Genomic DNA, 16146 nt, shown 5'->3' on the forward strand with positions numbered 1-16146 from the left:
TTGTAGAAAATTAAAACGTTTAACGACAACATCCAAAACGTATAAAAGTCTGAAAACTCTTAGCCAGTCTCCCAAGTACAACCATTGGTGTAATAGTTTGGTGCTAAATGTACTTAGCTTTCGATCGGTGAGTAGAATGTTAGGACGCCGCTTTGCCCAATTCAGTTTGGACACCTGTCAATCGTCCCGGGATCTAGAATATAACTTATGTCCGAGAGCATAAAGCTGTACTTGGTAAACAGGTTGGAATATAATCAACTAAATAAAAATATTGCTTTTAGTATGCTTTATCAAATCAATAGACATGCATTTAACCAATTTTCTGTACTTCTACTCTCTGTATTGTTTCAGACAGACCAATGTAAATTATAACTGTGTTACCAGAACAACTGACACCCATTACAGATATAATTAAAGCCATTAGCCATCGTTGGATGGGCTCGATTGAAGACTGTCGCTCATTCTGGAGCACATGTTAAGACTCAGATTGTGCTCTAGTTTGAGCACGTATTTGTTTGTCTTAGTGGACGTAGAAAGGCCACAGCATGAAAGCCATTTAGAGTCCAGCTTAATGATGAAAAGTTAAGAATTTACTTCAGAAACAACTGGAGAGGGTGCTAGCCAACCGTGAAAATGATATCCACTTCGAGGTGGCTCTGTATGACATCCACAAAGCTATGGAAACGGCAGTGATATCTACTAGTAACTTAAACCAAAAGGCTGGGAAAGTCGGTGGATTTTAGCAGTGTCTACAAAACTGACAGATTCTCAGAAACTCATACCATCTGGCTCAGAACACAATGGGGAGCGGAAGTAGCTTAAATGTAGGCAAAACAGAATAAATGGAAAAGGCAGCAGCGATAGGTAACAGCCGACAGCTGTCCAGACTAATCAAGCAAATAGGTATTTGGAATAAGACTGTCAGTGAAAACATCACGGAAAATGACGGGATTACTAGTCATTCTTAATCGAGATTAGACTGACGGGCAGGACACTCTAGAGAACAGTTCGACTAGCCTTCAGCCACCCACCATCTCCCAGCAACCTGATGTAAGTCCTTCAACTCTTAGTGAGGTTGAAAATGCTATAAGTAATCCGAATAGACTAACCGTTGAGATTTTTAAGGACGATGATCTAGTTTTAGTAGTTTAATTAACTGAGAACTGAATGTAATTCCACCTGACTGGTTTCGATCGATGATCGTCCCAGTTTATAAGGACAAAAATCCTTATGTAATAATCACAGAGGAGTCAAGTTAACTAATAGTATCTGAAATATTAGCTTCAATAATACTTCTACGTCTAATTAGAGCTCGTGAAGAGCAAACCTGAGAAAATCAGGATAGTTTCAGACCTGAGCGTGGATGTATATACCAAATACCTTTCGACATCCTACTAGTTGTATTCTTTGACCTTAGGGCAGCATTCGACTCTGTTGATCGTAAGGTTCTATGGCACTTCCTGTCAATGAAAGGCGTACCAAAGAAGTGCATAAACCATGTACAGGCTCTCTACTCGAACACTACTGGTCGAGTCAGAGCTTACGATGAACTGCCGTCGGAATTGGTTACTCCGAACTGTGTTCATCAAGATTGTCCGCTTCATCCAATTCTATTTAAGTTTGTCATAGACGTGCTCTTAGAGATAACACTTTCATTGTCTGACTTTCCAGGGATTGATCTTCCACCAGGAGATTCACTTGTTGACTTAGAATATGCAGACGATATAGTTCCTTTTGCTGAAGACGCTGACAAAATGTAGTCTTCCGACCACCTTAGGCAACAATACAAACACGTTTAGGATGCGGTTCCCTCCCTCCAAATGTGAAATGTTATCTCAGGATTGGCTTAGGTTACCACCTGAATTAGTGATAGGGAGTTAAGTAGTTGGACGCATCGACCACTTCACTTATCTTGACAGTCTCATCACTACTGTTGTTCTGGTGTCTGACGAAATCTCGGTACGGGTTCATAAAGATCGACTGGCCTTTGTTAACTTTTGCCACTCGTGCCATAGATGAGATATCCATCTTCAACCAAAGGGAAAGTTTACTGTGCAGCAGTCCGCTCCGTTTTACTTTACGAATGTGAAACATGACCATTAAGAATAGAGGATATTCGTAAGTTACTAGTACTCGATCATAAGTGTCTACGAAGCATTGCTCGTGTATTTTGAGACCACGGAGTAAACAATACCTGGGCTAGGAAGAGTACTAGGTAAAGACGATAAATCGATTGATGAGGTAGTAAACCTACATTAACTAAGATGGTTGAGACGTGTTTCATATGCCCAACCACCGCCTTTCTCGACAGGTTTTGTTTTCTGGTGCAGGAGTAGGCTCGAAAAAAGCTAAGAGTGGTCAAACCAGAACACGGCATCAGTCAATGACAATTGGACTTCGCCATGTGAATAGGTATGGACTATCTAGCTGGGGTCTTCGTGGTTATCGTAACCAATGGTTAGAGATTTTGATAGACTTGTCTCAAAATCGTTAGGAATGGCGCACGTGCGTCCATTTTTCGTTTTCCCCCAAATCCTGAGGTTCTAAACTTCTTATAATTTTTTTTCATTTCGGTAGTTCATATTTTCTTTTCGAGCAATATCTTCGATCCCTAATCTTTCCTATTACCTCTGATACTGTTACTAGCCCTACTATTCTGAGATTCGGCCTGACAATTTCATCTCCCTGTGCTAAAGGAGGATGGCAACTTGAACAGATGTACCTACGTACAAGTTTTACTTTGTGGCTCACTAATTTAAAACGCGATACCTCAACAAGATAAATTCATAATTTAAATCCATTTTAAGTTTTTGTTAACAAAGAAATCTAGCTAAAAAGAAATTAAAAGCAAATAAAGCACAAAGTATTTCGATAAAACAAAATGTCCACTTTTAATAAAACTGATTAATTTATATCACTGTTTAGTAACATTAAAAATGTAGTCGATTTTCCCAAGACAGTGGAGAGACTTGGAAACAAAAGGCATTTATAATTACGAAATAAAAAGAAATATCTATACATTTAGTGTTGAAGGGGTAAAAGAAATTCTCGGATACATAATTTTTGTAAGGATAAGGAATAAAATATATTTATCGTCGAAAGTAGGAGACAAATGTAAAAAGAATATCTCTTCATCGATAAAAATAAACATGGGAAGCATTATGAGAATAGACAAATAGTCGAAAAACATTTCAGAAAACAAGTACACAAATTATATACACTTATGAACACAAGGATTTGTGAAATAGTTTGCAAAACTAAATGCTTAACATGAATAAAGAAGAGGAAAATCACCAATAAATGAAAGTATACAACAAACAGTTCATGATCATTCAAAGCTATACAACCAATGAAGAAACTAAACAAACTTTTTTCAACACAAACTAAATGAAGCTTATTACTCACTGAAGTACTTTCAATATTATTATGTTTAAATGGCTCCGATAATCCAATATCGGTTAACTGAATAATATTATGTTTCAAACTGAATGAACGTCCCAGATACTGAATAATATAATTAAAAAATGCACTGGTAGATGTGAATTGATGGAAATTCCGATGCGAAGAATTTAATTCATAAACAAAATTATCACAAAGTTGATTATAAACCTTTAGCCAGAATAGAAAAAACATGATGAAATTATTGAATGATTTTAAAACAACCAGAAGATAAAATCAGAAAGAATATTTTCATAACTTGGGTAAGTCAGTTAATGTGAACGATCTTAATATTCAGCAATCAACCATGCCACTAGTCACAGGTTTCAAGAAAAATCCCCAAAGTGCCATTCTGAAGCCATTTAAGCGATGAAATTCAACTATGTGAGAGACAAGTATCGCAGATGACAATGGATGATAGTTATGTAACATTGAGGATTGACATTGTTGACAGGGAGTCTGTCTGTATACTGCAAAGTTAATACGTTTTACATGCTTATCAGTGGGGCAGAAGCTTACTTGACTTCATCGAAAAATCTTATCAGCAAACTTCAACATATTAGCTTTTGTTTTCAGTTAGTAGTGAGAGGATCCACACAAAACCAATTTAATACTAACGATCATGTGTTTACTAGTCAATAGTTTTGAAACAGATTTTCCGAAATTCCATTGACAAATCTTCAACTCCAAAACTTAGTCGATTATAGGGAGGCAGTAACTCTCCGACATATTAGCCAAATATGATCAATTGAATAAAGCAGAATGTAAATTATTGGATTCCGCTTTAGTAGAGCAGAGCTGTATCCGTGAAGGTATGAAGTCGCACATGTGCGGACCGCTAAGGAGTTTAAGACTAGAGCGAAACAGTTGTATAATACTCTTTAACTTTCCCGGTAGTTTCTTTCGTTCACGCCAGTTTATAATAAGCGTGCATTCAACGATTGTCCTACCTTTTAATTAATCAACCTTAAGCTAATTACCTTTTCAGTGAATTATGGATCAATAAAAAATATCGGTAAAAAATCGAACACAAGTAATTCCCTGAAGTTATGTTACCTTATGATACTATCGAAGGTCTATAAGAGCCAAACTGCAGAAACGGGATACTTATTGGTACATCATTACCATTCAATAAAATATGTTCGTTATCAACTTATCGATGCATCTGGTTGTCATAATAAAGACATTTAAATATAATCTCCATGTTAAACACATGATGTTGCTCTTTGGTGATTATATTTTGCACAATGCCTAACTCAATCCTTTGCTTTTGAAAATAAAGGATCTTATGCGCAAGAGGTACAGAACACTGAATCTTACAGGTACATAGGTGTTAGAGTAACTTACTTTGGCGACTACTGATCGAAGACGATGTGGTTTGAACGCTAAACGGTTTCTTCCAACTAATTCTTACATTTAAGATGTTGTATAACGACAATTACAGATAAAAATGTATTTGATGGACAAATATATTGAAAGAGAATATTACACTCTGAACGTACACACATTCAAGATATAGCCCATTAAAGTTCACTTACGTTATTCCATAGTGATTCTGGCAACAGACTGTCACGTTTAAGCATTTTTATTAAGAAGTTATAATGCTTCTTTTGCTCAGTATGTTTAGATAATACAGGCAAGGAATTATCTCCATATGATGATATGTTGACGGTAACACTGTTAGTGGTGTTTGCAGTAGTAGGATGTTTTGATAGAGGTTTTCTCCGTGTTTTACTACTTTTACCATTATTAATATTATCAAACAAGTGTTTCGACTTTTCATTTTGATATGGAGCATAATTTGTAGTTAGTAGATAGTAGGCTAAATTTTTACAATGATCTAATGACAACATGTTGATGACTGTGCAAATGAAGAAAATGACAAGATGATCAAGATGTCTTCATAAAATTGAAAAGAACTTTAAAATATTCTTTACAATCTATGCAAACTCTCTAATTTAAAATTACAATAAGCTTAGTGAAAAGAAAGTGTTATGATATTGGTTTTTTTGAAGTTGAGGAGAATACAATGAAACTCATAGACAGAACTTAACTAAATTACTGTAATTCATTTGTACCAATTACAATCAAATGTATTCGACGTCAAGCCAAGATTTTGATGTGAAGGATAGTACTAGGAGGCTAGAGTTCTGACTGCTTCATACTCTGGTTATGCTGAAATTGGAATACAAAGGTTGATGCGTTTTGCAACAATCGACGCTAGCGGACAAATCGAGAAGGCGATAGGAGAATTCATAAGTAATTTGTATATAAACTCATGATTTTAAGGCTGTATCTTTGTTGATCAGGTTATTGGAATAGATGTTATTCGCTTGCAATTCTTGTTTTGACTTAAGAAAATTAGAATGAAGTATAGTGGTCATGGAATACAATACAGTACGGAAAATAAATGGTAATAGGTTGTCTCATTGTCCTAACTGAAATAAGTTCAGCACAGTGACAATCTGCTACCAAATAGTCGAAAGTATGTTATTTTAATCATCCAGTAATCTTTTCATGCCAGATTTTAGTTTGTTATTCACTCAAAGATTTCTTTTGGTTCTATCGATAATGACCCATGTCGATTTACTTATTTCTTCCGGATGAAAAACGTCTTAACAAAGGACGACGCACCTGCGTGCGATATTCTACGTTGCACATTTAGACTGTTTCCCATGAACATATTAAGATATTTTAAAAACATCTGTCAGAATATTGTTTGACGCCTCATCGATAATTTGAAATATTTTAGGCCCTGAAATATCATAGCCAGTCGATTAGATGATTTGAAAATTGATCGAAAATCCATGTAACTAGTACGACAAATAGTACAGCGTCGAAGTGTATGGAAAGATAATACACAAGATGGTTTAGGAACTAAGTCTAAATCTTTTACTGACACTAATCAGTAAAATATGCGTAATGAAAATAATTTGTGATATTTTGCGTAGCGATTAGCACTGGAACCCATAACACACCCTTGTCCTTTCATCATTTTGTATTGCTTGTTTGAATTTTCCCATTGATGTTTAGGACTGCAATTGATCAGTCTCTTATTGGCATATGTGCAACCTGAGCGGATTGCCTCAATGCTGTCTTTACAAGCATTATAAATAAAAATGGGTGGTCGGTAGCAGTGAAATCCAGGACGCGGGTTTCGTCCTATTTTGGACGTCCGCTTCAAACACCACCGCGTTAACTACTGAGTCTTAATAGCCACTAGCTTGTGCAGTGAGGTGTTAACCAATTGCAGTCCTAAACATCAATGGGAGGATTCGAACAAACAATACAACATGAATCTATACTTCATCCCATTGCACAAGCTAGTGACTATCATGACTCAGTAGCTAAGTGGATAACGCAGTGGAGTTTGAAACAGACGGTACTGGGTTCGAGTCCCAGAGTGAACACCAACTCTGGGGTGCAAGTACATCCAGCTTACGGATCCAAAATAGGACGAAACCCGCGTCCTGGATTTCACTGCTACCCACCACCCATCTTTGCTTATACCTCTGTTCTGTTTGATACTAGTCACCTGAATAAAAATACAATGATAAAGTTATTCTACAGTTAGAATGGAATTTATGTGGATAGAAGTAAGACTTACAATCTAAAAAAAATCTCCGATAAATCAATCAGTGTGTTGGAGTATTTGGACTTTTCAACCCAAAGCAATAAAGTTCTTCCAAATTACGGTACCGATTTTCATGAAAGACAGTCTGAAATGCAACACAGTGTAAATGTACAAGATTTAACATTGTGCAGGAGGTTCTGTAAAGAGTTAACTGTAATCATCTGAGAAATACGGACTCGAATTCCCGTCAGATTGAGTTTTGCAATAGGATGCGATTGATAAGAAGTCGTTAAATTAAGCTTCACGTATTTTAGCACGATTTATAATAAAGCATTGTTTCAGTCTTAAGATCTTTGGAACCCAACCTGTTTACAGTTGGGAAGATGACATAATAATTCACAAGACTGAAGCATTGCTGATCCTATGCGTCACTAGACTAAGTACACAAATCGGTTGCTAAGTCCCTAATAATGGGTCGGAGAGTCCCTTTATTCATCGGAAACATGCTTGTATTTTATTGATATGTAAAACCCAAACGATATTAATTGTTATAATTATTATGTGACAGATATCAGTTCACGTCAACCTTTACTTTAAGCTTGAATGGTGTTGGGTAAACATCTTAGTGTTAAGCTTGATACTATTACTACTCAAACCTGTTAAAGGAACTGAAGGAACCTGGTTTGAGCTAGATATTTCTAATGAACACATCTAATCCGATGCTACCTTATTGAATGAGCTATCATCTAATGAGAAGACTAGCCATTGAAGCGCAAGCAGACATTAAATTGAATGTAAAACATAAAGACACTTCTCGTAATGATAATTCTTAGGGAGATAAGAGGAAGGAGAAATGTGAAACTTGGACAGATAATTTTTGGCGAATTAGTTGGTGTATTTTAATGCTTATTTATCAGACGGTCATGTTATGAGGATTGTATAGCCTTACTCATAAGCTACCGTTTTAGCTTACTGACTATACATTTGTTAATCAGATTCGAATCAAAAATATCTTAGTTATGTATCTATTAATATTTGTATTATGGATGTGTTGTGGTCCCGTGTTCTTTTCATTTAATACCTTGAGTTATGAATCGAAACAAATAAAGGTAATTTCGATTACTCCCTAGGGTTCTTAGTGTTCTAATCGGAAGCTTAGGGATGTGGAAGTTTGCAAGGATTATTGATTTTGTTAATAAATTGAGTAACAGAGTTAGTAAGCTTACTATTGGAGGCGTAAATAAGAACAGGAATAATATAAACAAAGTTAAAACTACTATTAATAATTATCAATTCCAGCAATAATAAACACTTACTAGTGAAGAAGTTCTACAAACTGCTATACAAAATTCGAATGCATCTGTAGCTAATTGTAGATGACGTTTATAGTTAGCATCAAGATTTTGGACTTTATCCCACAGGGATTTCTTAAATGTAACATAAAAAAGAAATAAAGCTTAACATTTACTTAGTTGAAAGTAAAAATCAAATCAATTCGAATTCTAAGCAAAATGAAACTCAACGACTGAAAGTCAAATGCTCTAACCACCAATTCGACATTGATTCATTCAGAATTAAGCGAACAGAACGCATACGATTAAGATTCACCACTGGTACCAACCTATAAGGAGCTTCAACGATAAGTCTCCAATTAGTGTAACGAGATTATGGGTAACAACTCGGGACCACATAGGCTTTGCTGAAAAATACAAGAGATGTAACAAAAAATCGCTACAAAACACTAGCACCTTCACGAGAGTTATTCTTTGTTTTAATTGCCATATATTTTCATGAGGCGCTATTGTCTTCTCAAAACTTGACGGCTTTGTAAGCGAATGATCCCGAAGCTGCTGTTGGTCCGAAATGGAGCTAAGTACTCTCCAGATCTGTTGTCTAAATAACCTAAGTTTACTTGAAAATTGATTTAGCTAAGTGTACAGATGAATTCACCAATAATCTGGATGTAGCAGAGGAATGTTTGATTGGTTTATCGTCAGTTTCATACAAGCTATCAAATTTTGTTGGTCAGAGGTATTGGTATACTTGTGAATTAAGATGAACTGTTCATAAGATTGCAGGAAATCCTTTGTAAGACAAAGTTTTAATGGAGTCGAAATGGAGATTTAGCAAAGTATTTAACAATAAGTAAAATGATAGTCAGTCAGTCAGCTACAACGTAGGACCAGGCACACATATGCATCGGTTCACGTTGCCATATCTCATTGGTACAACAAGATGAACACCAAATTCATAGTAGTTAATTTAATGGTGGTAATATATAAATTATAGGTTGTATATAAGGATATAGTACAGGAAGAAAGACAGATACGAAGCAGTTTTAATCTCAAGGGAAGATAGAGAGTATATACACCTACGCCATTGTGATCGATTCTGAGCCATGTCATACAGAGTCTCCAACAATTGGTTATGATAGTCACGCGGACCCCAACCAGGTAGTCTGCATCTGCCAACATGGCTCAGACTAGAAGTTAGTGACTTCAAGCACTGATGCCACGTTTTGGTTTGGCCGCCCCTAACTCTCTTCCAACCATCTCCTATACTAGTCATCATAGAGCGTCGTGGTGATCGGTGTTCAGGCATACATGACACGTGGCCCAACCATCTCAGTCAATGAAGATTCATAAACTCATCAACTGATTTACCATCATTCCCTAATACCCTGTGTCTAACCTCACTATTACTTACACAGTGATCCCAGCAGATGCGAGCAATACTTCTAAGACATCTGTGGTCAAATACTAATAACTTCCGAGTACTTTCTACTCTTAATGGCCATGTTTCACGGCCGTAAAGTAGAACAGAACGAACTGCTGCACAGTATACTCGCCCTTGATTGATAGACGGATATCTCGTCTTTGCCATAGGTCACGTAAGTTGGCAAAAGCCAAACGAGCTTTCTGAATCCGTGCTGAGATTTCGTCGGACACCAACCCATTAGGGCTGATCAGACTTCCAAGATAAATGAAGTTGTCCACGCGTTCGACTACTTCACTCCCTATCCTCAGTTCAGGTGTTGACACAGGCCAGTCCTGGAGTAACAATTTACATTTGGATGGGGAGAAACGCATCCCAAACATCCTGGCATTATTACTCAGTTCTAACAGAAGATTCTGCATTTTGTCAGCGTCTTCACCAAACAAGACTATATCATCTGCGTATTCTAAGTCTATAAGTGGACCTCCTGGTAGAAGATCGATTCCTGAAAATTCAGTCGACGAGTGTTATTTCCAGCAATAGGTCTATAATGAAGTTAAACAAAAATGGGGATAGTGGACAGCCCTGACGGACACCACTTGAGGTTGTAAAATCAGATGACAGTTCGCCATAAGCTCTCACTCGACTGGTAGTGTTCGAGTTAAGAGCCTTCACAAGGTTTATGCACTTCTGAGGTACACCTTTCAATAACAGACACTACCACAGAACCTATCGGTCTACAGAGTCAAATGCTGCTTTTAAGTCAAGAAAAACTATCATTGTCTGACGCCAATAAGCATGCCTGTGTTATGAAATCTGACAAATGGTGAATATATGGTCGATATAGCCACGACCACTTCTGACACCAGCCTGATTTTCTCGTGTTTGCAGTTCACGAGTCCTAGTTAGGCGTCCGATAATTATTGAGGCAAGTATTTGAGATACTATATTAGTCAAACTAATCCCACTATGGTTATTACAGAATGATTTTGACCCCTTCTTATATATTTGGACAATCAGCGATTGTGACCAGTCAGATGGTATTCCATTCAGCTCCCAGAATTTATCTAAAATATTAGTCAACCTAATCGCTAAAACTAGACCACCATATTCAAACACCCCATTAGTTAATCCATCTGGACCAGCTGCTCTTCCTTGTTTCAGATTACCTATAGCCTTTTGAACTCCAACTAGATTAGGGGGACCTACTTCAATGTTCCATTCAGACTCTGGGAATGGTGGGTAACTGTAGATTAGCTGAAGGCCAGTTAAACTGTTCTCTAAAGTGTTCTACCCATCGTTCTAAACGTCTGGACTGAGAGCAGATAAGAGTTTCGTCTTTTTCCGAGACTGTCTCACAATTGACTTCGTATTTCCAGTTTCTTTTATTAGCCTGTAGAGTTGTCTGGTGTTGCCTACAGCCGCTGCCTTTTCCATCTCTTTTGCTTTCTTTGCCCACCACTGCCCACGATCGTTCCTTAGACTTTTAGTTAACCTAGATCTGACTTGTTTACGCTCTTCGTCGTGTTCAGAGCCTGATGGGATGAGTTTACACAAATCCATCAGTGCAATACACTTAGAAGAAATCCATTGGTATTTTGTAACCCTTTGGTTTAAATTACTATAAGATGTTGCTGCTGTTTCCACAGCTGTTCGTATATCTTCCCAAGCAACACCTAGGTCAGTCTCGTTCTCAGAACTGCCTAGATGTGAACCCGGTCGTTCCTGGAACTTACTTTTGGCTTAGTCGTCCCCCAGTTCAATTCTAATGGGTCTTCTTAGTGTGGTTTTTCTGAGCCCACTAAGGCGCAAGCAAATACGTGCTCGTATTAAAGCGTGATCAGACCAAACATGTATTCCAGAACGAGTGACAGTCTTCTATTGAGCCTCTCCAAAGATGACTGATGGCAATATAGTCTAACTGAGTCCATCGTTGGCTTGGTGAGGGTGGTCGCCATGTTAGACTATGTCTCTCCTTATACTTAAAATTAGTGCTTACTAAAAATAAACGACTGTTTGAACACAATAGCAGCAGACGATCACCATTATAAGTTCGCTGAGCCGGAATACCAATATACCAACCTAAATGTCTTTCTGTTTGGTTTAAGCTACCTACTTAGGTATTAAAGTCACCTACTACGAGTACTATGTCTGAGCGCTTAGCTTTTTGACGAAGTTCAGAGAGCTTTCTGTAAGAGTCATCTTTCACTTCATCCGGGCTGCAGTCAGTAGGAGCGTAGGCAGAGACGACGAAAAGGCAACGACGTATGCCCCTATCCTTCCGAGTTCTTACGGAGCCATTTAACCGGACAGCACACAGGCGACTGTTAACAGGGATCCGCTCTAATCATGCTTGTTTAGCCCTCGTACTTAATGCTATGTCTACACCTGAAAGTCCACGAGAACTAGTCATGGGGTCACCAGATACACGGAGGGTGTATCTCGTCGCCTCTCCGTTTTGGCGAGGCGAGGTCAAGTGAATGACCATACTACATGCGTGTTTCAGAGACACAACAAACATCAATGATACGAGATTCTAGGGTCTTAGCCAAGGAGGCCTGTTGACCGATTTGACACAGGGTGCGTGCGTTTGGGGCTCCAATGTGTAGTTTGGAGCGAGGTTTTAGTAGACCTGTGACAGTGTTTCGCGCACTAGAATTGTTGGCCATGGTGACACTTGAGGAGGAAACCAAAAGAGGAAGTTTAGTGTTGAAAGTCGAGTTAGAAGGAATAGTAGGAATTGAAAAAGGAGATTGATTATGAATACAGTGATCTTGAGTGTTGTTAGAGGTATGAGGGCAGTTATCACTTCCCGGTTGCCCGCACCGTGGGAGGGTTCTTCTAGAGGTACCTGAAAAGGAAATTGGGTTAGAAGTGGTCTTAATGACCTGAGAGCGTGACCGCAGTGCCCAAGGGGTGACTGCTTGAGGTTGGTCACACGACCTTTTTGTGAGTATTTTTTGTGTTAGCTCCGTACTTGTTGAGACCTCACCGCCAGGGACGGATATCCGTGGGACAAGGCGAGGTGTGCATTTTTAGGGTCGACCTTTTCTAACCCCACCCTTCCTTGTGGGAAGGCAGCATCACTTTTATGCTGGTTGTCTGAAGGAAACACCTTACTGCCGTCACACCTCTGTACAGTCAGCAGTACGACTTCGCCTTTGGACCTTAGGTTTGCTGCTTTTAGTCTTACCGCTCTTCAACCGACCTGTCTGGCGTGGTAGGACCTTGAGGAACGATTGTTCTAGCCAGTACAGCTCGATCGGTTCATCACGATAGGCAAGCCCGATCACCATGTCAAGGTAGCAGCAACGGTTACGGAAATGATAGTTTAAGAATATTGGAGATAAACTGATTGGGTAGTATGATAAAGGTTTACTAAGAATTTACAAAAATAAAAAAGTGGGAAGCCAGGACTTGACACACTGAGTTGTAGTCATGATTGGATGAAAACTGATAAAAAAAGGAAAGCTAATCACACGTCGCTTCAGTCACGCCAGGGCAGTTGACTTTTGTTAAACGCAAAGATTAGTTTTTAGTCTCCTAGTTGTTACGATCTCTGAGAACCTCAATATGACAGAAATGCGTTTTGTACCAGTTATTTCGAATGTTTTTACTTGCATGCCGTAATCAGGTGGTGTGCAACCAAAATACAAAACTGATTTTGTAGATACATGTAATATGTGTATACACACAACTCGAAACTACGATTAGGTTTTCGTGAAAATATTTCTGAAGTTCGTGGTATGTTTTGCATACTGGGTTAGATACTCGAGAAATTGAGGTCCCTATTCTATTCATCTGCTTTTGATATTTAAAGCTACTCAAAAATTTGTTAACCAAGCTCATTTTAAATATGTAAATCCAATGCAATGGTTACTTTTCACAGAAGAGCCTACATAGAAGCGTATCTTTTATGAGCCCCCAAATGCCCTGGTACGGCCGAGAGTGGGCAAAGTCAGCTCTCCCTCTCGAAATGCTCTCACAATGGCCACGCGTATATAGCCTCTGCTAGGGAAGTCCTACTCACTTTCTCTCGCGGCTGTTGTTAACGAAATTGAGAGGACGAAAAGCGAGTGTCCAGCGCTCTAACCGGGTTGGTGGACACCGAAAGTCCACCTAGGGGAGTTGGAAAACCCTGATTCCAAACCAATGGTGCACATGGGCTCCAGTATCCTAAAGGAACAAATGGCATATGAGTCAATCGTTGGTCACCGACTACCATAGGACTGCATCTCCTTACGATGCTTCACTGCCTTGTGGATCAGATCTTTAGGTCAAAGGCTCAGGGTGTTGCCCCCTGAGAATACCACCTGCTTCATTTTTGGCACCTGGGCAGTATCACAGCCCTCACATAAATCGAATGAGATTTGTGAGGCGCATATGTATCTGGTGCTTCCTTGTACCAATATTTATGTGTTTAAATAAATAAATAAACAATCTTTTATGATCTATTAAAACTAAAGTTGGATAAAAAGCTTTCAGTTTAGGGTTGTGGAGATTATTGAGTTTGAACTTACATCAATTCGGTAATAACGCACATTTATGCTGCGTCATATCTATTTTACGAGAGCTAAATGTGCCGCCTAATTGTTTAAAAATCGATAGATAAAACGGGAACGGGACTAAAAACTTATGGTTGAAGCTTCAGATGTGTTTGTTTAGTGACAAACTTAAATTTTGGCAGAGAGTAAAAAGCACTACAACAACAAGCTGTAACTTACGTTAATTGGATTCAGGCAGCAAGAAACACAATGCTCGTAGATAGAACAGCAGTGATTAGACTTGCATGAATTACAAAAAAAGCGTTGTGTTACGTTTTGAAACGGGCAACAACTGTTTGTCAGGAGATTAAAATAATTACACAGATATCCTAGTTCGTCAACAACAAGTATGGGACTTTGTTTTGTACGGCGGCAAGTAGCGTTCGGTGATGAGGGCCTAATATCTAAAAAAACGAATTAAACGGGAAAAATGGATCGACATAAAATTGAAATAAATACGATCGAAGTGAACTATTTACTAGAATGTAACTGCCTTTATTCAGCCAAAGGTGATTCGACTAGAATATGAGATTAATCTATGGAATCAGCGAGTGTTGGTCCGGCCCGAGTACGAAAGTGCAAGCCTGTTGGAAGCAACTGCCAAGACTGCTGAGAATGATCGGAAACCATCCATCAATATCTCTTAAAATCGCTAACCATTACGTAAATATATTCATCTTCTACTTTCCTGTAAATCTAGAGGAAGGTATCACTCGGCAGTTCTCATCCCATAATTTTAACGACTTTCGGACATTTATAATTTAAGCCTGTTACTGCTGATGGTAGTTGTCGTGGACAAGAAATATTTGCGGATCACAATCACGTCTATAAGCTAGGTCTTATTTTTTCTTCTTGCCATGTCAATACTATCAAGTTTACTTGGTTGTATGTTTTTGTTTAATTGAGCTGATGTAAAATGTGGCAGATTGTATGGATTCATATTTTGCCAGAGCTTACGTTGATTATTTCAGTGTCTGATACTTATGAAGCACACCATATACCAATTTAAAAAGAAAATATATTGAAGTAATTCTAAACAGGCAGTACACCTGGTGAACAAATTGTTGTAGACAAACAAAGAAAACAAAATAACATTTTCAACCTTGTAACTCTTACCGAAGTATAGCAGTTCAGAAGAAAAACCTCTACGTTTAACAGTGTTCACGCTCCTTTTATGATTCTAAGGTATGTGTTAGTAAACTTTACTCACAAACATTATATATGTAGGTAGAACACAGGATACATATGACTATAACGAACGCGATAGCCAAAACACGAGAGTGAGGGCGTGTCATGAAATTGCAGTGATGTGACATTGCCTATCGCTGATAAGTCGTCCTGAAGGATGAAAAATCTGGTCAGTTATCAAAACCCCATAAAAACTACGACTAGCAACCTAACTTAATGACAAAAGAATTTGGTGAAATTCTGCAAACGTATATTTAAAATTTGATAAAACAGGCTAATATACAATTAACATATATATTGAAAACAATAATGGTGAAAAAATATTCTGTCAGCAGTATGGTTCACGCTGAGATGAGGAATTCTTTGTTGGCGAGAACCATGCCATGTATATTTGCGGTAACATTGTTGTTGTACTAAAGATTCTGGTAGGAAGCTAGAGTCACATTAAAGTTGCTTGAAATAATTAACTCCAGTTTCTTAACCAAAATGGTTAGTACAACGATAATATAAGCAATTAGTCCCTTGGATAGATTTGAATAGTGTAGTAAGATGGAGATCATTGGAACTATGTAATATATTAGCGCAATACGTTTCGGACAATCTGGTCACACATATACTTGTTAAGGACAGTTATATGCAAAGTCTAGTTTACATTTGGAGGTGAACACTTTTTTTAGATCAATGGGA

The 16146-nt window shown here is 38.1% G+C and overlaps 1 protein-coding gene across 1 annotated transcript in view; it reads right to left on the reverse strand.

Annotated features, from left to right (window-relative positions):
• Positions 1-2791: 2791 nt before the first annotated feature.
• The window catches only part of Smp_168260 (hypothetical protein), a gene marked incomplete at its 3' end in the record, with an annotated part of 14777 nt that continues 1422 nt past the window's right edge, over positions 2792-16146 (reverse strand). The window contains exons 2-9 of the mRNA XM_018794822.1: positions 15486-15607; positions 15388-15451; positions 14452-14675; positions 8329-8439; positions 7097-7157; positions 4977-5299; positions 3406-3609; positions 2792-2830 (exon numbers count right to left, since the gene is read on the reverse strand). Coding sequence (XP_018649195.1) covers positions 2792-2830; positions 3406-3609; positions 4977-5299; positions 7097-7157; positions 8329-8439; positions 14452-14675; positions 15388-15451; positions 15486-15587 — 1128 coding nt within the window. The 5' untranslated portion in view covers positions 15588-15607. The remainder of the gene's footprint in view (positions 2831-3405; positions 3610-4976; positions 5300-7096; positions 7158-8328; positions 8440-14451; positions 14676-15387; positions 15452-15485; positions 15608-16146) is intronic.

Source organism: Schistosoma mansoni, chromosome 1 (assembly GCF_000237925.1).
Source record: "Schistosoma mansoni strain Puerto Rico chromosome 1, complete genome".
Lineage (NCBI taxonomy): Eukaryota > Metazoa > Platyhelminthes > Trematoda > Strigeidida > Schistosomatidae > Schistosoma > Schistosoma mansoni.